Source organism: Denticeps clupeoides, chromosome 16 (genome assembly GCF_900700375.1).
Source record: "Denticeps clupeoides chromosome 16, fDenClu1.1, whole genome shotgun sequence".
NCBI classification, from domain to species: domain Eukaryota; kingdom Metazoa; phylum Chordata; class Actinopteri; order Clupeiformes; family Denticipitidae; genus Denticeps; species Denticeps clupeoides.
Genome location: NC_041722.1, coordinates 20,820,895 through 20,846,590, shown reverse-complemented (window position 1 = coordinate 20,846,590; position 25,696 = coordinate 20,820,895). Strand labels below are relative to the sequence as shown.

The following is a 25,696-nucleotide window of genomic DNA, read 5'->3' as shown; positions in this document are numbered from 1 at the left end:
CCTGAGCAAGACACTTAACCCTGAGTGTCTCCAGGGGGGGACTGTCCCTGTAACTACTGGATAAGGTCGTCTGGTAAATGCTGTAAATGTAAATGTAAAAAATGTAAAACTCCAGACACGACCCTGACCAACTTCCAGCGCGTGATGATGTGAAGTCACCGCATGCAGGACGTCTTTTGGACTATTTGAAATGGATTCCCCTGTCCTTTCTGTCCCTTGAGGTCCTCTAGTTTCAGTCTAGCTGCGCTGACCCTCGGTTCCTGTACCTGAGAGGAGATCTGCTAAACACCAAATTATTTAACCAGTTGACAGTATTCCGTATGTCCTGGAATTTGGAATTTTCACCGCGATTGTACGGTTTGTGGTGGAACGTCTGTCCCTGCCGCCGGAGCGTCACGTAACCGCTGCAGGTTCCTGGTAAATGTTCCCACGTTCCGCCCAGACCGGGCGTTGGAACGCCAGACTGTGCAGGAATGTACGTCTGACTCCGGGAGAGCTCGGCCCCGGTGCTCTGAAAGGATCTTGATCTTCACGCCACCCTGAATAATCCGACATGAGCCATCAATCACGTTTCACCATGAGCCTCATGCCCCGCCCAGCCCATCCCTCGCCTAGCAACTGCCGTCTCATGACTGAGAGCCTCATTCCTAGCAACAGGCAACAAGTGATGGACAGGCGGTGCACCTTAGCAACCAGAAGAGGGGGAGGGACACTGCTGGTTTTCTCCACCGTGTGAAGTTCACGTGACGGCCCAGATACTCGGGATAAGACGTTAGACTATAATGCTAACACTGAGAAATATTTAAATTATATAAAAATATGTTTCACATTCATCTAAAATTTATCTAAATCTTAAAGCAAGATTTTCATATAAATATATTTAATTTTGATAGATAAATAGATAGATATTGCTCTATAGATTTCTTAAAATAATCATTTTATTACATTTTGAAATGCTTATAATTTACATATTTTAAATGTAATTGAAATACATAAGATGTGTTTAATAAATGTGTTCATTTAGATATTTTTTTTCTTTTAGTACTATAATGAGGCCAACATTTTTGCCCTGTACTCGTGCCCCAAACAACCATTAAGCACACATGATCATGTCCTCAGTGTTTTTATCATTTTTCTTCTTGCTCTGTCCAGATGGTCTCTGCCCCACGTCCTCCTGTCAGGTTTTGACACCGAGGGAGGATAATGGAGCAGAAGTATTGATTAAAGGCAGCTGTCAATCAGTCCCAGTGCATTTCCTGGCCACGATCTCTGCTGGGATAATCGCGACTCCAACCTCTTCATTAGCTGTCATTCCGGCCGTGGCAACTGTCAGGTGGGCTGCAACAAACCCCCATAATGCACTTCAGCTGCAAGGGCCGCTCGTTTCAGCCAGATTGTTCCACTTCACCCTGTGATGAGCCTCTGTCCATTTTTATCTGCACAGGCTACCCAGATACTTGTCCTGTACCTCACTCCTGGCTTATCTTCCTCTTACTCTCCAGCTGATCCAGAACACTGCAGAACATGTTGTTTTCAAGATAAAAAAAAAGATTTCTCTTACGAATATACGTAAAAAGAAGAAAAGGTTGGAAAAGGTTATTAAGCTAATAACTCTGCTAATAACATGTCCTAGTGACCAAATGAGGCATTTCAGTGATGGACATTTTAAAGCATGCATGTCAGTCATGCTGGTAAAAATGAGCCTCGATCAGCAAATCAACAACAATAAAGCGATTGAAATGGAGCAGGTGGAGGTGAAGACAGAGAGACGTTGCCATGACCACCCGACACACCAAAGCAGGAGTGATGAATAATAAACTGAATCGAAAGGCAGAAAGATCTTTTCACATGTGGTCTTTTTTTAAACATTTTCCTGTTAAATTCGCCCTTTGACCTCAACCGGACACTTCAACACATCTCTGGCGGAGCCCATCGTTAACCTGCCAGTCACTCTCCAATTAGGCATCAAACTACCCCCTCCACCAACACACACACACACACACACACACACACACACACTCCTGTTTCACAGCCCTGAGCCCTGAACTCCTCTAATTGGATGAGTCTCATCCAGGACTCTTCACACTCATGTTCCTACAATCACTCCTTTCATACGTGTGTGTACCAGTGTGTGACACACACACTCACTCTCACTCACACTCATCATTGTCCCAGGGGTCATGAACCCCTGGACCAAACCCTTTGACCTCTCATGTCACCCTGAGCTAAAGAGCCTGATTGAGTTGGAACGACTGCTGTGAGGGGAGGAGGGTTCCTGAGGAACTGGAGAGGAAGTGAGGTGATGAACTGAGGAGCAGATGATGAGGAGACGCGTGAAATAGAGACCCTGCATCTGAGAACATGGGAGGCGTTGGGACATTCATCAGAAATCAGAAATGATGGACGTTACTGGGGAACAGACCCACAATCGGAAGGTCGCCGGTTCGAATCCCGAACCGCCAAGGTGCCGCTGAGGTCCCCTTAATGAAAGGAACCGTCCCCACACGCTGCTCCCCGGGCGCCTGTCATGGTTCCCACTGTCACCAATGGTGATGGTTAAATACAGAGGACACATTTCACCGTGTCACCGTGTGCTGAGCTGTCACATGTGACAACTAATCACTTTCACTTCACACTCCCTCTTCCTTAAAGTGAAAGTGACGTGATTGTCATTGTGAAACACAGCAGCACAGTACATGGTGACACATCAAAATTTGTCCTCTGCATTAACCATCACCCTGAGTGAGCAGTGGGCACCATGACAGGCGCCCGGGGAGCAGTGTGTGGGGACAGTGCTTTGCTCAGTGGCACCTCAGTGGCACCTTGGCGGATCGGGATTCGAACCAGCAACCTTCTGATTACGGGGCCGCTTCCTTAACCACTAGGCCACCACTGCTCCTGTCTCTTGTCTCTTGGTGGGCACAAGGACAGATCGTACCCCTACTGAAATCCTCCGTCCTTTACACGTTTATAGACGCATCTGTCAACACTTAACACTTGACCAAAAGTCCAGAAAGAACCCACCTGTTGTCTAAACGGTTTAATCGTGCTGGACCTGATGTCCCAGTGTCCCCGACCTTGAGACTCAAGTTCTCTCAGTTCTCCGGGGGGTTAGTCTCCATGTGATGAAGGAGCTGAGGAACAGCAGAGGTTTAGTGGCTCCGTCCAATCATGATATAATGACCGGGTCAGGCGGGGAGAGGACGGGGAATAAAGGACGCAACCTCCCAACCCAACAATTATCCTGCACCAACAACAGGCCAATTTGTCGCCGGGGCCCGGGGCCGGCCTTCCCCGCTGGGGTATTTATCTCCACTCCTGCTCCTGAATGGCAGGTACTGATTAAAGAGGCTGCAACTCGGCCACCTTTCTCACCCAGAACCCCGCCCCGCCCCGGCCCTGGACGTCTTTAATCTGATTACAGGCTTTCTGGAGCTTTTCAGACCCGGCCGGCCTCACGGGACAAAAGGCAGGACGAGTGGTCTCACACACGGCCTCTGAAGCAGCGATCTAAGCGAGGAACCTCCTCCCTCTGTGGAGTGGCGGGTCGGTCCGGCCCACCTGCCTGTTCTCTCTTCATCAGTGATCACCTCGCAGATCTGAAGATCTGGAAGCTCCTCCTTCAGCCTCATTACCGTGCGCCGCCATGGGAAAAACGGTGTAAATTGGGAGTAAAAGCTTCTCCGCCCCCCGCTGTCCCCCTAATTTGTAGCTCGTAATCCAGCTCCTCAACCCGCAGGTCCGATTCCGAGCCGGAGAGGATCAAAGGCGGCGGGTGGCTTTCCGATGTGGGACGTTCTGATATGAAATGTGTGTATCTGAGCCTGTCGACCAGCAGAGGCACAAAAACCCATGAATTTCAATGTCACTTGGGACCCGAATGGCCTTCATTGTCAAAATAAACAGAAAAGGCTGCCCTTCGAGGGTCCTCCAGCAGGTCCCCTCTCCACTGTGTGTTTAAAGTTCATTAAGCGTCACCGGGACCGGCCAGGACACAAGGCAGCTGACCTCTCAGTGGGCGCCATGGCATTAGCATGAGAAAGAAGCGAGGCGGAGGGGGGGGACTGAATCCAGACTAACCGCCAGTTTCACCAGTTTAATAAAAAAAAAAAAAAAAAAAAACTCCATCCATCAGACCCTCTCATATCAGAACAGATCAACTAAAACACAGGAAGACGTTTAAATCCAACTCTCCAGATCTGTGGGGCCAGACAGTGGTCAGGAGGGGTTGACCTCTGACCCATCTGACCTCAGGACGCCTGCCTGTGTCAACATCTGACCGATGAGGGTGAAACACCACGTTTGGGTGGAGCGGAAACTGGCTCTTCGGTGAAATGGAATGAGAAGTTGTGCTCTGCTCCAGAGTCGGGAGCAGCCTGGAAGAGCTGCTAGAAGAGAACGTTCTAAAAACCGGCTAGATGTGTCTGTAGAGACGTGAAAATCACTGATGACGCGTAGCATATGAAGAACATGGACGATTTAAAGAGCCGAGCTCAGGCCAGACAGACTGATCCAGGTGATCAGGTCTGAACCTCTGTCCCCATCCTGCCAGACGTCCTGTGAACTGCAGCTTGGGTTTCACGTGTTCAGCACTGGAGCTCAAAGTTGCTTATATGAAGCGGTTGCGCGGCTTTGGACGTGGACCTCACCGGTCCGTGAGGTTACAGTGCATTGTCAGACTGATGCTGCAGCACAATCACAATTCTGCACAAGTCAATACGTTCCATTTTTCACCATGCTGATTGTATGACGCTACGGCCATATTTTGTACCATAAAAATCTTAAAATGCAGTTTAATCTTTAAAATTCAACTTTAATTTAACACAAATATAATTCATGAAACTATAAAAACAGCACAGAACAAATAAACAATGGCTATAAAAGACATTCACTGAACCTCATAAGAGGATAAAGGAGATGATCTGCAGAACAAAGATAAACATTATGCGCTTTGTCATTGTCCCTCTGATATTTTAAAACCATTAAATTGTGTTAATAAAAGAGGGATAAAGTGCACTTTTACACTTCATTTGCATGTCAGCATTCCATTAAATCTAAAAATTGCATTAAATATTAAACACATCACAAAATAGCAAATTTACATGGCGCTATATCACAAGCAAGAGGTTCAAGTGCCGTAAATATGTACACACACACAGGTCTGCTGGGTCAGCGTTGCTGTGGCTTGCACCAGTCATCATACACTCTGCAGGGAGAAGTATGAAGGAGTATGAAGCGTGAAGACATCTGCCTCCGTGGTCTGCTGCTCTAGCTCTGGTCCACGGAGAAATTTGACTCGCATCTGCAGGGAGGTGGAGAAAATACGGAATAAAATACGCAGATTAGCGCAGCACAGGTAGAAACCACAGCCCTGCAGCATGCAGAGGTGGGTGGTAGTAGCCTAGTGGGTAACACACTCGCCTGGGAACCAGGTTCAAACCCCACTTACTACCATCGTGTCCCTGAGCAGGACACTTAACCCTGAGGGTCCCCGGGGGGGGGACTGTCCCTGTAACTTCTGATTGTAAGGCCCTCTGGATAAGGGCGTCTGGTAAACGCTGTAAATGTAGAAGGTCCACTCACATGTCTGGATTCTTGGTCACCATGTGGTTGTTGTACTCCAGGATGGGTGGGATGCTCTCCTCGTCCTCGGGAAGCTGCAGGCACACAAAATCAGGATGAAAAAAAATGTTGGCATGAAACTCTGAATTTTAAATGCTGGTTGTAAATTCCCTTTAAAAACACAGTAGTTTAATTTTATTAAAGTGAGGCCTTGATGTGATCTATAAATTTATTATCTAACGGTGACACCCAGTGGACAACGTGGGCAGCAACAGAATTCAGCACCACTCACCTCCCAGTAAACCTCATCGTCGAAGCAGTTGTCGTCTTCAGCGTCTCCCCAGATGGGGAACCTCAGGATGAGCCCTGCAGATGGGACCAGAGTGAGCGGAGATGTTCCAGGAAGCCTGGCCGCGAGGCCTGGAGCCCGGCGAAGCGGCTACTCACCCACAAGGGCTCCGCCTCCAATGCCGAAGATGAGGGCCACACACATGGCGGCTGCCTGGTAAGCACCTTGAGTCGTAACGGACCGCGTTGCAAAATTACCTTGGAAGTCAAAGGTGTTGATCAGTCTGGAGGGGAAGAAAATTTGAATTAAAATTAAAAATCATAATTATCATGGAAACAGATTTCAGCTGGAAGCTGGCCACACCCACCCTTCTGGGCTGTAGACGGCGTTGGACGCTGTAGCTGCAGTGATGGCACCCACCACTCCACCCAGAACACCTGGCATGGCGTGCAGGTTGTGGATTCCACAGGTGTCCTGGATCTTCAGACATTTCTCCATAAAAGGCTGGAAAAGGAGAAAAGACGGTCCCACTCAGCGTCCAACGTGCCCTGCGGCTTCTGTCCTCCAGTGGACAGGTGTGTCACTCACCGTGAGGACCAGGTAGCCGAATGTGGACACGATTCCACAGCAGAACCCCACGATCAGCGCTCCATAGGGCTGGATCATGAACTCTGCAGCCGTTCCCATGGCAACGCCCCCGGCCAGGGTGGCGTTCTGAATGTGGACCTGTGACAATCGAAGGTGTGAACATTTCTGATTGGACACAGGGATTAGTCCCCAGTGAGGCCGCGGGGGCGGGGCTTACCATGTCCAGCTTCCCACGCTTGGCTGAGAGACTGGAGATGGCGAAGGTGGTCAGCACAGACGCCGCCAAGGACAGGTAGGTGTTGATGGCGGCCCGGTGCTGACCGTCGCCATGGTAACAAATGGCGGAGTTGAAGCTGGGCCAGTACATCCACAGGAACAGCGTGCCTGAGAGCGAGGAACATGTCAGCACCCCTCCCACAGGGAACCATCAATCACCCGGGTGGAGATGGAGACTCACCGATCATGGCGAAGACGTCGGAGTGGTAGACCGAGCCGTGCAGACGTTTGCTCTGGTGCAGGTTGGGGCGGTAGAGAACCCAGGAGATGGTCAGGCCATAGTACGCGCCGAAGATGTGAATGACCATGGAACCACCAGCATCTATCGCCTGTTGGAACACCAGGAATGAACCCCTGAACCACCAATGTCCCAGGTTCATTCTGGTCACCACATTTCCAGAGGAACTCACGTGCAGGAGATTGAGGATGATGTACTCCTCCACCGCGTACAGGGTGACCCCGAACAGGGTCATCACCATCAGCTGCACCGGGCTGACCTTCCCCAGCAGCGCGCCGAAGGCGATCAGGCAGCCGGCCACGCAGAAGTCCGCGTTGATGAGGCTGCGGAGGAGAAGGTGCGTGTCACGGTTAACCACGCTGTTCTGATCCTTCCGAACGCTCTAGCTAACCCCCGTTCCTGAACCAGAACAAGAGGCCGCTTCCTGGGTGGTGGGACCTTCAGTCTGGAGGTCCTTCCATAACTCCTACTGTTCCTAGACCAGCAGTCATGACTGATTCAGACCAGGATTCCAGGAGCAGACGTGCAACAGAGGGTTTTACACGACGAACTGTAGAACATGGGATCCAAGTCAGGGAGACGGGGAGAACCAGCAGGGAACGAGACGGGAGGACTGAGGTGTTAGAAACTGCAGGGCGAGAACATTATGACCTAATGAGGAACATCGGACCTGACCAGGACATTTTACAATACAGGGTCAGCGGCGAGACACCAGACCATGAACACAGACACAGGAAGGCCACAGGTGCGGTGGATGAGGGGGCGGAGCTTCTCGCTGCAGCTTGGAGGTGATCGGGACCAGGTGGGAGTATTGGGACGGGACACAGGTGCAGGCCGACCATGGTCACGAGTTGGAGGCGTGCTGGGAGGGGTAGCGGTGAACTGGGGGCGGGGCTTCTCACTGCAGCTTGGAGGTGATCAGGACCAGGTGGGAGTATTGGGACGGGACGCAGGTGCAGACTGACCATGGTCACGAGTTGGAGGCGTGCTGGGAGGGGTAGCGGTGAACTGGGGGCGGGGCTTCTCACTGCAGCTTGGAGGTGATCAGGACCAGGTGGGAGTATTGGGACTGGACGCAGGTGCAGACTGACCATGGTCACGAGTTGGAGGCGTGCTGGGAGGGGCAGCAGTGAACTGGGGGCGGGGCATGAGTCACGAGTGTCCGAAAAAAAAAAAAAAAAAAAAAAAACTAAACAAAATGGATCTAAAGAGCAGAATACCTGGCCCTGGAGATCAGGTAATCCTGGATTACCAGGCGTCGCACTTTCACAAAAATGTGGACCGGGTGGCTGGGGTGGGACTGGCTTACGAGCAGCTGTTCCGAGAACGTGAGATTAGCCTACAGCCGCGAGTCTAATAACCGAAATCCCGCCAAATCCCCACGCTGATCAGGGGCGGCACTCACTTCTCGATCCCGATGTAGATGTAACCGGTCACGGGGTCCAGCGAGTGGAACCAGCCCTGCATCAGCAAAGCCCACTGCAGGCCGAAGGCGGCGATCAGGAAGTTGAAGCCCACACCGCCGAAGCTGTAGCGCTTCAGGAAGGTCATGAGGAAGCCAAAGCCCACAAAGATCATCACGTGGACATCCTGGAAGCCTGATGGTGGAGGACATAAATATATTTATTACACACGAAGACGACAAAAGTCACCATCAGCCAGGAGAGGAACTTACTGGGGTATCTGTAGTAGAAGTCGTTCTCAACGTTACTGGTGATGTTCTCCTCCTTTTTGGTTTCGGACCAGTGGGCGTCCGCCTCCTTGTCGTACCGGACGAAGACCCCGAACAGGATGATCATGGCCACCTGCCAGACGAAGCAGACGGCGGGCAGGCTGACGCGCACGTTGGTGTTCTTCGGCCGGCAGAAGTAGTGCTGGCATCCCTGGCTGCAGTTCCCCATCTTCTCAGGTTCTTCTCTGCTTGTTCTCGACGCTGGAGCCCGGTGTCTGCATCTCGCTCCGGCCCGCTTTTTATAGGCTGCAGAGGAGGTGTGTCAGTGATGATCACTTGTCAGGTCCTGCCCTGTTCCTTCCCTCCTCCTCCTTATCCTCAGAGCTGCAGCCTGACTGACAGGTGGAGAGAGAGAGAGACACACGTCACACTGCTGAAGATAAAGATCTGATTCTGCATTTGAACGTGAAGTGCAGGATTTCTGCTGGTTGGATTTCTGGGGTCCAGTTTGTGTCCAGGTGTGAAGAAACCAAGCTGTGTGTAAAGATCAAGATCTTAAAAAAAAAAAGATCAAGTACTTCTTGACCTTTTGAGGACTAGAAGGTCATGAAGGTCATGAGCAGATGAACCAGATCAGGCTGCAGGACCTCGCTCCTCACCCAGGCTAAGTGCCTGAGGAAACAACTCGGCAGCCGTCATTCTCCACTAATGAATTCAGGTGATGAGTGTCTGATGTGACGTGGAGACCAGACTGGAAGTGCAGAGAGCTGGAATGTGTGTGTGTGTGTGTGTGTGTTTGTGGTCTGCAGACCTTCACAAACAACCCCCAGCACAATTCTCACTGTAAGACGGGAAATTCCAGGTTCGCGACTTGTCGTGTGTAAATTTTACACCCCACTTTCCCTCCAGATGTGGCCTTCTGCTTACAATCAAGGGCTGTCACCAGGTGGCCAAAAGGACTCCAAACGTCCTGAGGTGCCGGGAGGGGACAGTCTTGATGGGGGTGGACAACCACTGCATTCCTGAATACCTGAAATCAACGGTTCTTCCTGGAAAAGCAGAAACATCAAAGGACGACCTGACTGGTCTGTGACAAGTCCAACATCTTCAGACCTCCTTCCCCTGCTGCTGGGGGTTCTTCTCCTCCACTTTCCCACTAGGGGGGTGGTAGCCTGGTGGGTAACACAATCGCCTATGAGTCCCAGGTTCAAACCCCACTTACTACCATCATGTCCCTGAGCAGGACACTTAACCCTGAGTGTCTCCAGGGGGGACTGTCCCTGTAAATACTGACTGTTAGGAGCTCTGGACAAGGGCGTCTGATAAATACTGGAAACCTTTACTTCTTTAAGGTCCTTTTCTGTCTTTCCTTCTCCATCTTCACCTCCTTCTTTTCTCTAATTAAGGTTTTTCTGTAACATTGGTACCATTTTACATGCAATATTTCCATGTAACTCCAATAATAATCTGTGTTAATAAACTGTTCATTCCTGTAATTTCCATTGTGCCAAGTCTCTGTATGTCCAGGTAACGTCAGGTGAGTGAAATGCATTATTAATATTAATGGAGTCAGTTGGATTCTGTTGTTGGGCCGAGGGGCGGGTGTTCATGGGTGGAATCTGAATATATTACATACGGTCTGAACTTAAATTTCATATTCACAACGAGCTGGTTAAGGTAGACGTGACTCTTCAAATGTTGAAGCTCGGATTAGCGGTGATGACAGAAAAGGGACGACTGACAAGGTGTTTGCATTGTGATGCAAACTGCATGGGACACGATGACAGATGACTTTCGTAAACTGATGCTTTAATATTTATATAAGAGATGAAGTGTTATGCGAAGCTGTTGGCGACTCTAAATCTTCGTACGTTTCAGAACGAGACGTATCAAATCGTGTGAAGTTGAATGGAAATCAGAAGAGTCTGAAGTGGCATGATCATCATCATCATCATCATCTTCTGGTTGCCCCCTGACCCGCGGTGAAGTTACATAACCCCACGACACCTCTCACCACTGAGGACAAGTGAGTGAAGGAATGTTCCGCTAAGAGAACATACCAGATACTATCAGGACCTCCTGAGAGACGCGAGTGTGGAGATGCTTTTGCGACAGGATATTCTCTTCATTTGATATCCATCTGACATCTGCTGCTAAAATGATACATTTCATCTTCTGCATGAACTCCCGTCACTGTCATCTTGGTCAAAAAAATTGAAGCTCATGAAATTTATTAAAAATACGTTCAAATAATAAAAAGATTCATTTTCTGACTCCTTCAGGGTGCCATCCCAGGACACTGGGCACAGGGTGGGACCTGGACACACACACACACACACACACACAACTATGGACAGTCAAAAGCCCACAATCCACCTTGTGATGGGAGGAAACCTGAGAACCTGGAGGACCATGAAAACTCCTCACACACAAAGCCAGGGGCCAAACTCTCAAGTCTGGAGGACATGATGTTGGTCAATCACATAACTGTCTGTTAAAAACAAATAATAATAATAATAATAATTTGACCTTATGATAAACGGCGTAAATATAATAACAACGGAATAGTTTTATGTTTGACCTGACAGACGGTGGAAAAGACCAACGGGTCTTTTTTAATAAGGAGGTCTGGAGGGATGAGCGAGACAGCGGCGTGCTGTCACTCACGGTCCAGCCAATCAGCAGCAGCCATCTGCACCAGCCCCCTCTCATGTGATGAAGGTGTGAGGTGTGTCACCCGCCGCAGGACGGGTGCAGATCCTTATCGGCGCAGCATTCCGGCCGTGCCTCTGGTCACATGACCATGTCATTCCTCAGGGCCCGGCCTGCGAGTCTCATGATCGCCTGTCAATCACGACTGTCCTCCATCTCCACCATCATTCAAGCTCTCTGGAGACCTGATGGGTGGTCAGGGCTCCGGTGTTCCTGAGTTCCTCTGTCTCAACACACCGGTGGATCCCCGGAACCATTTCATTGTTCTTTAGAGCTAGCGGAAGGAAAGCAGAGGACCTGGAGGAGACCCACGCCAACAAAGCCAGAGCCCGGATTTGAACCCACAAAGCTACTTTGATGAAGCTACTGTGCAAATAAAAAGAACACCAACGAGCCTCTGTGGTCTCAGCGCAGCCTCTCTCTGAACTCGCTTCCTAGAATCTTCTCGCTTTCTAGGACGCGTTCCAGATCATTACCACACGCTATCGACATCTGATGGCTCATTAGTCAAAGTGACAGGTGTACCACGAAACGAGGACAGTTTCCACGAATCACATCTACCGAAGCCCTCGCCGGATCAGGTCACTGGGCTCTGGCCACCCAAACCATTTCAGGGTCGATAGCAGGAAAAATTCGGAGAAAATGAACATTTTTGGTTTTATTGAATTAAAAAGATAGCAGACACCTTCATGTGAGGAATCTACTAAACTTCTTGCGTCGTTTCAGGGGACACCTGTGGTAAGAAGGAAATGGAAATGGAGCCACACCGCTGAAGAATTGTCTGGTAAATGTGGCTGGTGAAGACACTGAACATGTGCACATAAAACACAGCAAGCGCTGAAGAGCCCACAAACGCGACCAAGAACCGCTCTTCAGAGCGAGCCAACTCCACGTGGACTTCCCATACCACAAGATCTCAGCTTCTGTTCCAGATCTGAATCCGCTTGTTGGGATTCTGCAACCAGGAGGTTCCCGGGTCAACGTGAGGTGACACCAGTGATCTTCTGGGCAGATTCCACCACCCACTGCACTGAGCTGGGGTATCAGAAGAAACCTCAATGTTATAGAGTCAGCTGCTCTGATGATGGCTGGGGCCGTGTTCCACAGACTAGATCAGTTCAACATCAAACATTCAACCATTCCCTGGAGGAGGAGGAGGCCGGATCTAATTGATTTGGTGTGGAACACCTGCAGCTACTTCCAGCTGTTCAGCAGAACCTGTCATCAGGCAGCAGAAGCAGCGTGAGGGTTTGGTGAAGTTCGGGAGGCCGAATGAAAATAAAAGTTGCAAACTGGTTTTACCGCCTGTTCCCCGTTCTGGATTGTGCCTCTGGGTCATCAGCCCTGTGGAACCCTGCGACCCCAGAGCGAGGTGGCCTGCAGGATGGAGACCAGAGGTCCTCATCCTCACCAGAGGGGCGCCGGAGCGGGGACGGGGTTACTCTCGGACGGGGTTCCTGGGCGCCGCCAGATGATTTCCTCGAGAACCAGTTCTGTCTGGGCCGAGGCCAGAGCGGCAGCAGCGGCAGCAGAGCGGCGGCGGCGGCAGCAGAGCGGCGGCGGCGGTGGAATGTGGCCCGTCGTGTGAGGTCTGCTGACACGACTGCGCAGATAACAAGGCGGCCTGCGCAGATGCAGCGATACGGGCGTCGCCCGACGGATCATATGCCTCGTTGTACATGCTGATCACGGTTCAAGGTCAGGTTCAGGTGAACCTCCCCCGAGGAACGCCGCGATGACGATGAGGATGGTGGTGGTGATGATGCATTTCGTCCTGGGTCTGCGGTAAAGACCTCGTTTTAAGTCCACGTCCACGTGAGGTGGACGCAGACAGGCCCCTGCTGACCTTCAGATGCTCCTGCCGCTCTCACCGCGTCTTCATCACTCCTCCGCCAGCCGTATCGGGCGAATAAAAGTGTGAAGCATGCATTGTGCTGTGAACATGCCACATTCCTCCAGGCTCGGCGAGATAAGAGGCGACGGTCCGAAACCGCAGAGCGGAATCCGGCGCTGCTTCATTTCACGATTTCTGCTCAGGAAATCGCTCCGCGGGACGTGGGACATGTTTTTATTAAACGTACGTTTCATGTTCCAGTGCAGACCGGCGCAATATTCATATTCAGCACGTTCTATTCCAGACAAGTTGGGCCTTATCGGGGTTCTTAGTTCTGTAACTATAGAAACCGAACGAGAATTGCTGGTGTCTTCGTCCTTTAAGTCGCTTTGGATAAAAGCGTCTGCAAAGTAAAGTAATGTAAAGTAATGTAAAGTAAAGTAAAGTAAAGTAAAGTAAAGTAAAGTAAAGTATTCAGGTTATGCATTGTGATGCATGTTTTTCTAAAATGTTCAGGCAAAGACGGAAATGCACAGTGAAACTTTCATTAATATTTATTTTATATTTTAATAGCCCAGCCACTGAGGATGCAGGTGACGGTGATTTATTTGGTGATTTGGATATTCAAACTGATAAAATCAGCCAACTATGATATACAGAAATAAGTATAATGCGCTCTCCTCCGGGTTCCTCGCTCCCAGGTTGGCTGTGTTTATAGCAGGTTACATAATGCAGACAGAACACGCTTTCAGTTATATAACGTCCACGAGGCTCGTCCTGGACATCTCATAAACACGAGGGTGCACACATGAAGGACTCAGATGGAGGCCCCTAGTGAAATCTGGTGAGATGAAGGCTGCTGGTGAGACCTGGTGAGATGACCTGGTGAGATCTCATCAGAGACCGTCATTTCACCAGATCTCACCAGGGGCCGTCATCTCACCAGGGTTCACCATGAGCCTTCATCTCACCAGATCTCACTAGGGGCCGTCATCTCACCACCATCTGATGAGATGACGGCCCGTGGTGAGATCTGGTGAGATGATGACCAGTGATGAGATGAAGGCCCCTGGTGAAATCTGGTGAGATTATGACCAGTGATGAGATGACGGTCCCTGGTGAGATCTGGTGAGATGATGACCAGTGATGAGATGAAGGCCCCTGGTGAGATCTGCTGAGATGATGACCAGTGATGAGGTGACGGCCCTTGGTGAGATCTGGTAAGATGATGACCAGTGATGAGGTGACGGCCCCTGGTGAGATCTGCTGAGATGATGACCAGTGATGAGATGACGGCCCCTGGTGAGATCTGGTGAGATGATGACCAGTGATGAGGTGACGGTCCCTGGTGAGACCTGCTGAGATGATGACCAGTGATGAGGTGACGGCCCCTGGTGAGATCTGCTGAGATGATGACCAGTGATGAAGTGACGGCCCCTGGTGAGATCTGGTGAGATGATGACCAGTGATGAAGTGACGGCCCCTGGTGAGATCTGGTGAGATGATGACCAGTGATGAAGTGACAGCCCCTGGTGAGATGATGACCAGTGATGAGATGACGGCCCCTGGTGAGATCTGGTGAGATGATGACCAGTGATGAGGTGACGGTCCCTGGTGAGATCTGGTGAGATGATGACCAGTGACGAGGCGACGGCCCCTGGTGAGACCTGCTGAGATGATGACCAGTGATGAGGTGACGGCCCCTGGTGAGACCTGCTGAGATGATGACCAGTGATGAAGTGACGGCCCCTGGTGAGACCTGCTGAGATGATGACCAGTGATGAGGTGACGGCCCCTGGTGAGACCTGCTGAGATGATGACCAGTGATGAAGTGACGGCCCCTGGTGAGATCTGCTGAGATGATGACCAGTGATGAGGTGCCGGGTGAGGGGCCCGGCACTGCTTTTTTTTTTTTTGTCTTTTGTCTCAGTGAGAAGAAACTGCAGAAAAGCTGCTATGATGTTTTTTGGTGACCTTTGCCCGCTGAAGACGCGTCTGGATACTTGCCTGCGTCATTGATGGCCCGGTTTCCCCGAGCACTGCGACGCCTCTTGTTCGAGGAACCCGGGGTTCCTGTTGGAGGGGCGTGCATCTCACACGTAGTGCACGCGCATGCAGACCTGCACCGCACACATGCGCCTGACAGGCACCAGCGCCTGAACACCTTCAGGTGTGATGATGATGATGAATGTGGTTGAACCTGTCAAGCAGAAGAGCCACAAATTACCGCAGAATAAACTACCGTATCCAGTGGTGGATACGAGAAACCTGACGTGAAGTAGCTCCATATTACAAAAACTACCATTTAAAAGCTCTAAAATTAATACCTTTCTGGCCCAACATTTTTCACAGTAAAACTGACCTGGGAACATTGCTCATGTGCACATAGATATAGGTTTACATTTACATTTACAGCATTTACCAGATGACCTTATCCAGAGTGACTTACAGTCAGTATTTACAGGGGACAGTCCCCCCCCTGGAGACACTCTAGGTTAGGTGTCTTGCTCAGGGACATGATGGTAGTAAGTGGGATTTGAACCTGGGTCTTCTGGTTCGTAGGAGAGTGTGTTACCCACTAGGCTACTACCACCCGGTTTATGATGAATATGGACATTTCTGTGTAAAATAAGTAGTATTGCAGCCTGCGGTATTTAAGGTGGGCTGAAGCATCACACACGTCTAAAGGGAAGGTGGCGAGCTGCCCTGGTTTTTTGAGGAATATCTATTAATTGGAGGATGGGTGTTGATGCTGGAGTGCGAGATTAAAGGTGTTCATCTGGATAAATTCAGCATGGATCCAACAACACATTTTACCAAAAAAAACAAATGTTCATATATAATTCTTGATTAATGTTTCTGTGTGTGTGTGTGATCCAGACACTCCCTGCAGGGGTTGTTGGGATGTCAGTGTCTTTTTATCCTGATGATGAACGAGCACTTGTTGATCTGTTGCATGGCAACAAGAGTTGAATAAAACCATTTTCTTTTGCCTATTTAATTATTTGTTATATCACACTAAAAAAATCACACTTAAAAAACATCCGCCGATTTAATGATTCCTTTTCATCTAAATTCAGGTTTTAACATTAACATTATTTTTGGGAGTGCTGCATAAAACATCAGTGTGTTTGTGTGCGTGTGTATGTGTGCGTGTATGGGGTAGGGTGTGTGTGGTGTGTGTGTGTATGGGGAGGGTGTGTGTGGTGTCGTGTCGTTAATTCCTGATGATGAACGACCATCGCACTCTCACCGATTTTCCGGTTCTGCGACCCGGTGATGTTCGGTGCTGAGCAAGATAAATATTTGAATGATTTAATGAGAGAGAAAGATCATAACAAGCCGACCACAAACTGGAAAGACGAGGAGTCGCAACTGAACGCAGTTAAAATAAAACGTTTTCTTAATATAGTTAAAAAAGTTATTCATTGCTGTAAATTTTGTTTTTTATGTTGTATTATTAATGTTCACCAATTTAATACTCCATTATATATGACCATCATATGCGATGGATTTTCTATTTTACCTTTTCTAAATTGCCATTTTTTTATATATTGTTTCATTTTGATAAAATGATTCTTTTGTTTTAGTTAAATTTCTTTTAAATGAATATTCTTACATTCATTTAAATTACTGCCGCAATTGCTTCACCTCATCGGCTACCATGAAAGAGAAGCACGGTTTCATTCGTTTATTTCATAAAAAGGAAAAAAAAAAAAAAAACACTTCTTCATTACCCTTTTAAATAAAATTCCATTCACACCGCAGTAAGAACAAAATAAAGGGATTCAAACCTGGATTTATCCATTCGTCATAAAATCATCAGACATTTACAGACACAATCCCAGCACTTCAAATAAAATATAAATTACAGCTTGAAGCAACAAACACGACACGCCTGGAGGAAGCGGGCGGGGCTTACAACAAAAGGATTTGTTGGCATTAATACCATAAGCCTGACTAATCCCATAATGCACTGAGAGTCACCCGCCTGGGGTGACAATCCCGCGCATTCTTCACAATATGTGCAAAATGTACACAAGTGCATACGATGCAATGGAACACAACTTATATATTTTTTTTTACCCGGAATCGTGAAAACAAAACCCGTTTTTCTGAGCTGCAGGCAAATTGGTCAAAGTCTTCTATTATTTTCACTTCTGACCAAAACCTTTGCACAGTGCTGTGTGTGTGTGTGTGTATGTATGTGTCTGTGTATGGTGTGTTTTTGTATATATGTATATGTGTGTACGGTGTGTGTAAGTGTATGGTGTGTATGGTGTGTGTTTGTTTATATGTATATGTGTGTGTATATGTGTGTGTGGAGTGTATGGTGTTTGTATATGTGTGTGTGTGTGTGTGTGTGTGTATATGTGTGTGTGTGTGTGGAGTGTATGGTGAGTATGGTGTGTGTGTGTGTGTGTGTGTGTGTGTGTGTGTGTGTGCGCGTGTTATTGGCACAGGTTTCTCAGCTCTGTGCGCAGCTGGGTGAAGGTTGGTCGCTTTCTGGGGTCGTACTGCCAGCAGCGGCACATCAGGGTGTAGATGTGGGCGGGGCACTGGGCCGGTGCTGCCATCCGATATCCTGCAGACACGAGCGGCGCAACACATTACAGGGGACAGTAAACTCAGACATTTCTACTTTTCAGCATGATAATAATAATTAGCATTTATTTATTAGAGAAAGTGATGGTCATAGTGATAGAGTGCAGCAGAATGACCTCCACCTCTGAACCGTCACCCTTGGTGAGCAGTGGGCACCATGACAGGCGTCCGGGGAGCAGCGTGTGGGGACGGTGCTTTGATCAGGGGGACACTTTTGATTACGTTCTGCTTCCTTACCCGCTAGAACACCACGGGCCCACTATGTTAATAATAATGCTGGTGCATGGCCGCTGTACCTCTCTCCACCTCGTCGCGCGTTTGCTGGTTGTTCTTGTCCGAGTACGGTGTGACTCCTCGGCTGAACGTCTCCCACAGCAACACACCGAAGCTCCACACGTCACTCTCAGAGGTGTAGCGTCCTGCAAACACCAGCAGAGGGCAGGATTGAGCTGCGCTGCATGCGCATATTGACACATCATTCACTCCACACACACACACACACACACACACGATCAGGTCAGGGCAGAAAAGTCCCTCAAACCATCAGTAAACACCAGCAAAGATCACATAACACATGAAAGAAAGAGGCCAGTAAATTCTGCTGATATTTGTGTGGAACAGACAAGAGACCAAAGGGGTCTGGAAACACTGTGGTTACTTCCTGTTTGGCAGTGAGTCTGTAAAGTCCAGTCGGCACTTACTCTTTACTAATGAAGATCTAAAACTAATTGTTTCAGTTCTAAAATGTGTTGGAAAAAACAACCATCTGATGAAATATATATATATTTACACACACACACACACACACATATACAATATATATATACATATACACAGACACATAATACACACACACACACACATATACAATATATATATATATATATATATATACACATATACACAGACACATAATACACACACACACACATATACAATGCATACACAATATATATATATATACACACACACACACACACACACACACATATATATACACACACACACACACACACACACACACATATATATACACACACACACACACACACACACATATATATATATATATATATATATTTGTAATATATATATAGATATTACAAAATATGAACAGTGTGAGCTGTGGTTCAGGTGCAGGATGAACATGGATGAACGTGGTGGTGTGAACGGGTTCCTTAGTGGCTGCACCAACTTAGAATGATAAAGAATAATAAAGAGTGATGAAGGTTCGCACCGTAGTTCAGAGCCTCTGGTGCCGTCCATTTCACTGGGATCTGCTTCATCCCACCGGTGGCGGAGTAAACGCCGTCCTCTTCCTCGCGGGACATCCCAAAATCACTGATCTTCACCACGCTGTTCTCCCCCACCAGACAGTTACGGGCGGCCAGATCACTGCCATGTCACACACAAAGAGGGAATAGAGTCAACCACGTTGTAGCAGGCATTACTTATTATTGGGATATGAAGGTCAGTTAATCTTCACCACAACCATCACTCTCACCACGCCCATCACAATCATCACCTCCACATTCATCACTCTCACACACCCATCAAAATAATCATCTTCACCACGTCCATCACAATAATCATCTTCATCATGTCAATCACAATAATCATCTTCACCACGTCCATCACTCTCACCACCCCATCACAATAATCATCTTCACCACAACCATCACTCTCACCACGCCCATCACAATCATCACCTCCACATTCTTCACTCTCACACACCCATCAAAATAATCATCTTCACCACGTCCATCACAATAATCATCTTCATCATGTCAATCACAATAATCATCTTCACCACGTCCATCACTCTCACCACCCCATCACAATAATCATCTTCACCACAACCATCACTCTCACCACCCCATCACAATGATCACCTCCACATTCATCACTCTCACACACCCATCACAATAAATCATGTTCTCCACGTCCATCACTCTCACCACGCCCATCACAATCATCACCTCCACATTCTTCACTCTCACACACCCATCACAATTATCATCTTCACCATGTCCATCACTCTCACCACACCCATCACAATAATAATCTTCATCACGTCCATCACTCTCACACACACATCACAATAATCATCTTCACCACGTCCATCACAATAATCATCTTCATCATGTCAATCACAATAATCATCTTCACCACGTCCATCACTCTCACCACCCCCATCACAATAATCATCTTCACCACAACCATCACTCTCACCACCCCATCACAATAAATCATCTTCACCACGTCCATCACTCTCACCACGCTCATCACAATAATCATCTTCACCACAACCATCACTCTCACCACCCCATCACAATAATCACCTTCATCATGTCCATCACAATAATCATATTCACCACGTCCATCACTCTCACCACCCCATCACAATAATCTTCTTCACCACAACCATTACTCTCACCACGCCCATCACAATAATCACCTCCACAATCACTCTCACACACCCATCACAATAATCATCTTCACCACGTCCATCACTCTCACCACCCCCATAACAATAATCATATTCACCACGTCCATCACTCTCACCACACCAATCACAATAATCATCTTCACCATGTCCATGACTCTCCTCACCCCATCACAATACTTATCTTCATCAGGTCCATCAAACTCACCACCCTATCACAATAATAATCTTCATCACGTCCATCACTCTCACACACACATCACAATAATCATCTTCACCACGTCCATCACAATAATCATCTTCATCATGTCAATCACAATAATCATCTTCACCACGTCCATCACTCTCACCACCCCCATCACAATAATCATCTTCACCACAACCATCACTCTCACCACCCCATCACAATAAATCATCTTCACCACGTCCATCACTCTCACCACGCTCATCACAATAATCATCTTCACCACAACCATCACTCTCACCACCCCATCACAATAATCACCTTCATCATGTCCATCACAATAATCATATTCACCACGTCCATCACTCTCACCACCCCATCACAATAATCTTCTTCACCACAACCATTACTCTCACCACGCCCATCACAATAATCACCTCCACAATCACTCTCACACACCCATCACAATAATCATCTTCACCACGTCCATCACTCTCACCACCCCCATAACAATAATCATATTCACCACGTCCATCACTCTCACCACACCAATCACAATAATCATCTTCACCATGTCCATGACTCTCCTCACCCCATCACAATACTTATCTTCATCAGGTCCATCAAACTCACCACCCTATCACAATAATGATCTTCATCACGTCCATCGCTCTCACCACGCCCATCACAATCATCACCTCCACATTAATCACTCAGCACACCCATCACAATAATCATGTTCACCACGTCCATCACTTTCACCACACCAATCACAATAATCATCTTCACCATGTCCATCACTCTCACCACACCAATCACAATAATAATTTTCATTATGTCCATGACTCTCCTCACTCCCATCACAATAATCATCTTCATCAGGTTAATCACTCTCACCACAACCATCACAATAATGATCTTCATCACTCTCACCACCCCCATCACAATAATCATCTTCACCATGTCCATCACTCTCACCACACCAATCACAATAATCATCTTCATCAGGTCCATCACTCTCACCACACCTATCACAGGGTGGCAGGGTGGCAGTAGCCTAGCGGGTAACACTCTCGCCTATGAACCAGAAGACCCAGGTTCAAATCCCACTTACTACCTGAGCAAGACACTTAACCCCGAGTGTATCCAGGGGGGGACTGTCCCTGTAACTACTGATTGTAAGTCGCTCTGGATAAGGGCGTCTGGTAAATGCTGTAAATGTAAATGTTGCACAATAATCACCTTCACCACATGAATCACATAATAATCTTTGCCACGTCATCACTGTCTCCATGCACATCACAGTAATCATCTTCAATAATCCATCACTCTCATCACTTCTTGTTCTCTTACCGGTGGATGCACTTCTTGCTGGCCAGGTACTCCATGCCTGATGCCACATTCTCTGCCATCTTGATCAGCATCTTGGAGTCCAGATTGTGACTTTCATTACGAAGAAAAGATATGAAGTCTCCACCTGCACACACACACACACACACACACACACACACACACACACACAGTACAGACACACACACACTGCTAATTATTACCTAAGAAAGGGTTAAAAAATAATAAAGTGTGTGTGTGTGTGTGTGTGTGTGTGAGAGAGAGAGACACAGAGACACACCCTGCACCAACTCCATGATGATGTAGATGGGCTGTTTCTGGGTACAGACGCCGATCAGCCTCACAATGTTGGGGTGGTTGTACTGCTTTAGAATCCTAACAAGGAAAAACAACAGTCACATGCCGCAGCAGTTACAGGCTCCGCCCTATGCCACACCTTGTGGGAGGTGTCACAGGAGGGCTCCTCCCCTCCATATTCAGGTCATTGGATCATACTGCATTCAGACTGGAGGGAGTCTAAGGCTCTGATTGGACGACTTTTATTTGATTCACTCTGATCTTCTGTGGAATGCAGCTGGTAAGTAAGTGATGGTGTGTCTGTTTGTGTGTGTGTGCGCGCATGTGTCGGTGTCCATGTGTGTGTGTGTACAGACCTGGCCTCCATCAGGAACCTGTTCTTCAGTTCGGGGGCGAGATTTTCTCTGCAGGTCTTCACAGCCACTGGTGTGTTATCAGATCGCAGCCGACCACTGAAAACCTCGCCAAAGTTCCCCTACACACACACACACACACACACACACACACACACACACCAGTTACTCGATCACAGATGCATTTACTGCAGAAACGAGAGTGTGAGTGAGCAGACAGCAGTGTGAGAAACTGACCCGGCCGATGCTCTGACCCAGGACGACATCATCGTGCTCCAGAAACCACTTGTCCTGAGAAACCAGAGCAGAGAGATACGAGTCAGAAGATTCCAGGCCAGGATGAGCACCAGGAGAGTAAAGTAATGTGTGTGTACGTGTGTGTGCGTGTGTGTGTGTGTATGTATGTGTGTGTGCTTGCGTGTGTGTGGGCGTGTGTGTGTGCATGCGCGTGTGCGTATGTGTGCATGCGTGTGTGTGTGTGTATGTGTGTGTGTGTGTGCGCTTGCGTGTGTGCGTGTGTGTATGTGTGTGTGCGTGCGTGTGTGTGTGTATGTGTGCTTGCGTGTATGTGTGTGTGTGCTTGCGTGTGTGTGCGTGTATGTGTGCTTGCGTGTATGTGTGTGTGTGCTTGCGTGTGTGTGTGTGTGTGTGTGTGTGCGTGCGTCTATACGTGTGTGTGCGTGCGTGCGTATGTGTGCATGCGTGTGTGTGTGCGTGCGTGTGTGTGTGTGCGTGCTTGCGTGTATGTGTGTGTGCTTGCGTGTGTGCGTGCGTGTGTGTGTGCGTGTATGCGTGTGTGAGTGTGTGAGTGTGTGTGTGTTAATGGTTGAACACTAGAGGGAGTCGTTCACTCACACAGGAGAGAAATGAAAACAGAGTCTGACAGGAAGATGGAGGGTCTCTTTATATAAATGGGTGAAGATGGAACCCTGACTGAGGAACGTGGAGCTGAGGGACGGTGAGTGGGGACAGCGGGCCAGCGGTGGCCTAGCGGGTCAGGAAGCCGCCCCGTAATTAGCAGGTTCCCGACCCACCAAGGTGCCACTGAGGTCCCCTTGAAGAAGGTCCCGTCCCCACACACTGCTACCACTGTCACCAAGGGTGTGTGCAGGTGTGTGTGTGCGGGTGTGTGTGTGCAGTTGTGTGTGTGCAGTTGTGTGTCTGTGTGTGTCCAGGTGTGTGTGTGTGTGTGTGCAGGTGTGTTTGTGCAGGTTGTGGTGTGTGTGTGTGTGTGCAGGTGTGTGTGTGCAGGTTGTGGTGTGTGTGTGTGTGCAGGTGTGTGTGTGCAGGTTGTGGTGTGTGTGTGTGTGCAGGTGTGTGTGTGCAGTTGTGTGTCTGTGTGTGTCCAGGTGTGTGTGTGTGTGTGTGTGTGTGTGTGCAGGTGTGTGTGTGCAGGTTGTGGTGTGTGTGTGTGTGTGTGCAGGTGTGTTTACCTTGAGGACTGGTTGTATGAGCTGGATGTCGCACCTCTTAGTGACATTTTGGTGGGAGGTGAGTAAATGGTTCAACAGCAGAGGAATAGACCGGAAGCTCTCACCATCCAGCCGGTACATGTTCTACACACACACACACACACACACACACACACACACACTGATATACTCACACCAAAGAATCAATGGTCACATCAATGTCACAGACACACACTCACATCTGTACTCTGAATGAGGAAGTGACGACACTGGCCTCCCCAGAATACTGACAGAACGTACTCCTGTTTGCCCTGGCTCTGCCGCACCTGTAACACACACACACACACACACACACACTCACACGTGAATTTGAATTTGGTTTGTGCATTTTATTTATAACATCAGCGTTTGTCTCGTCCTTCCATTATACAGATATAACATCATATCTTGTCTAGCAGCAACACCCGTACAAGTGTGTACACACACGTTCACATATCTGGCCGTGGTTTAGAGGTTGTAGTTTTAACACTTCTCTCGCTCTTGCACACTCACACAGAAACAGCACACCGCTTCAAACGGCTTATCACTGATCTTGTTCTTCCGTTACACACACATTATTCACACCGCACACTTCTGCTTATCATCTCTGACAAGTAGAAACACGTGTAAGCACACACACACACACACACACACCCGCCCTGAGAATGAAGTCTTACACAAGCGGAGCAGGCGCTGCGTCGCCATGGTAACTCACCAGGAAGTCCCCGTCGCTCCGGAGCAGCTCCTGCACCTCGAGCCGCGGGACGGCGCCGTGGTACCAGCCCTGCTGGGTCAGGGGCTTGTCCACCTCGGCCACGGGGCTGACGGCCGGCGGGACCTTCACATCCACACATCACAGTCAGGTCACGCACGCAACGAGTCGACTAGGACTGTGGGCGGGGCGGCGGACGGACCGTGTACTTGGGCTTGAACAGCGCGCTCAGGTGGCTCATGATGGAGTCCATGTTGGGAAGTTTGTAGTCCTTGTCCTTGTCCTTGTCCTGAGACACGCAGGGCGCCTGACCGAGAGGGAACGTCACGCAGAGAACAAAAGACACAGCGGTGAAACGCGATGCGGGTCCATTTACACACAAAACACGAGACCTGCTCATCCAGGTGAACCTGAGCCCCCAGGGACCTGGTACCTTCTACAAACCCAGAACAGCAGCAGGACTATTGTCCATACTGGACCGTTCGTCCCACAATCCCTCCAGAACAGAGGGAACGAATTAACATTTACATTTACAGCATTTACCAGACACCCTTATCCAGAGAGTCTTACAGTCAGTGGTTACAGGGACAGTCCCCCCCTGGAGACACTCAGGGACACGATGGTAGTAAGTGGGATTTGAACCTGGGTCTTCTGGTTCATAGGCGAGTGTGTTACCTGCTAGGCTTCTACCATGAAGAACCAGGCCGACATGCTGAGAACCTGACATCCCATCAAGTCATTATAAGAATAAGTCATTATTATTATAGATATATATTAAAATAACCCATCAGTAATGAATGACTGATGGGGAATTATCACAGCGTGAGTAATTATGGGAAACCCTGTGACCACGAGCCAGAGATGCTGCAGCAGGACGGACTTTTACTTCCTCATATTTCAACAGTGGAACTTCTCGAACCGCTTCCTCCGCGGCAAACGGCCCGCGGAATTTCACCACTTTCATAAAACCCGTACGGACCCGTGCAGCCACCCGTGTTGAGTGTGTGCGTGCATATTGAGTGTGTGCGTGCGTGTTTGTGTGTATGTGTGTGTGTGTGTGTGTGTGTGTTTTAGTGAGTGAGTGTGTGTGTGTGTGTGTGTGTGTGTGTTTTAGTGAGTGAGTGTGT

The 25,696-nt window shown here is 48.6% G+C and overlaps 3 protein-coding genes across 3 annotated transcripts; all 3 read right to left on the bottom strand.

Annotated features, from left to right (window-relative positions):
- Window positions 1-4,792: 4,792 nt before the first annotated feature.
- Window positions 4,793-8,908, bottom strand: LOC114765587 (ammonium transporter Rh type C 2-like). The gene is made up of 11 exons (XM_028955779.1): window positions 8,629-8,908; window positions 8,359-8,551; window positions 7,126-7,276; window positions 6,897-7,044; window positions 6,657-6,823; window positions 6,440-6,577; window positions 6,219-6,355; window positions 6,010-6,134; window positions 5,855-5,928; window positions 5,584-5,657; window positions 4,793-5,302 (listed from the first exon to the last, which is right to left on the bottom strand). The coding sequence occupies exons 1-11, from the start codon at window positions 8,852-8,854 to the stop codon at window positions 5,269-5,271; spliced, it is 1,467 nt and encodes a 488-aa protein (XP_028811612.1). The 5' UTR covers window positions 8,855-8,908; the 3' UTR covers window positions 4,793-5,268.
- Window positions 8,909-14,161: 5,253 nt separating this feature from the next.
- LOC114766381 (uncharacterized) lies at window positions 14,162-15,670 on the bottom strand. Its single transcript, XM_028957122.1, has 2 exons — window positions 15,179-15,670; window positions 14,162-15,022 (listed from the first exon to the last, which is right to left on the bottom strand). The coding sequence occupies exons 1-2, from the start codon at window positions 15,185-15,187 to the stop codon at window positions 14,162-14,164; spliced, it is 870 nt and encodes a 289-aa protein (XP_028812955.1). The 5' UTR covers window positions 15,188-15,670.
- Window positions 15,671-17,517: 1,847 nt separating this feature from the next.
- Window positions 17,518-25,109, bottom strand: LOC114765588 (tyrosine-protein kinase Fes/Fps-like). Its single transcript, XM_028955780.1, has 11 exons — window positions 24,772-25,109; window positions 24,573-24,695; window positions 24,058-24,144; window positions 23,840-23,962; window positions 22,644-22,697; window positions 22,410-22,528; window positions 22,037-22,131; window positions 21,760-21,883; window positions 19,014-19,171; window positions 18,073-18,195; window positions 17,518-17,756 (listed from the first exon to the last, which is right to left on the bottom strand). Exons 1-11 carry the CDS (start codon window positions 24,967-24,969, stop codon window positions 17,623-17,625), a joined length of 1,338 nt encoding a protein of 445 aa, XP_028811613.1. The 5' UTR covers window positions 24,970-25,109; the 3' UTR covers window positions 17,518-17,622.
- Window positions 25,110-25,696: the final 587 nt, after the last annotated feature.

What these genes read in the sequence shown, in the direction of transcription:
- LOC114765588 (XM_028955780.1), bottom strand. Translation starts at nt 24,969, where the DNA reads ATGAGCAGGTCTCGTGTTTTGTGTGTAAATGGACCCGCATCGCGTTTC. An exon ending in TGTTCAAGCCCAAGTACACG is followed by an intron (nt 24,696 to 24,771) that starts GTCCGTCCGCCG and finishes GTGGATGTGAAG; the next exon opens with GTCCCGCCGGCCGTCAGCCC. An exon ending in ACCAGAGGCTCTGAACTACG is followed by an intron (nt 18,196 to 19,013) that starts GTGCGAACCTTC and finishes TGGTGTTTGCAG; the next exon opens with GACGCTACACCTCTGAGAGT.
- LOC114765587 (XM_028955779.1), bottom strand. Translation starts at nt 8,854, where the DNA reads ATGGGGAACTGCAGCCAGGGATGCCAGCACTACTTCTGCCGGCCGAAG. An exon ending in ATCTACATCGGGATCGAGAA is followed by an intron (nt 7,277 to 8,358) that starts GTGAGTGCCGCC and finishes TCTCCTCCGCAG; the next exon opens with CCTCATCAACGCGGACTTCT. An exon ending in AGCGTGGGAAGCTGGACATG is followed by an intron (nt 6,578 to 6,656) that starts GTAAGCCCCGCC and finishes CGATTGTCACAG; the next exon opens with GTCCACATTCAGAACGCCAC.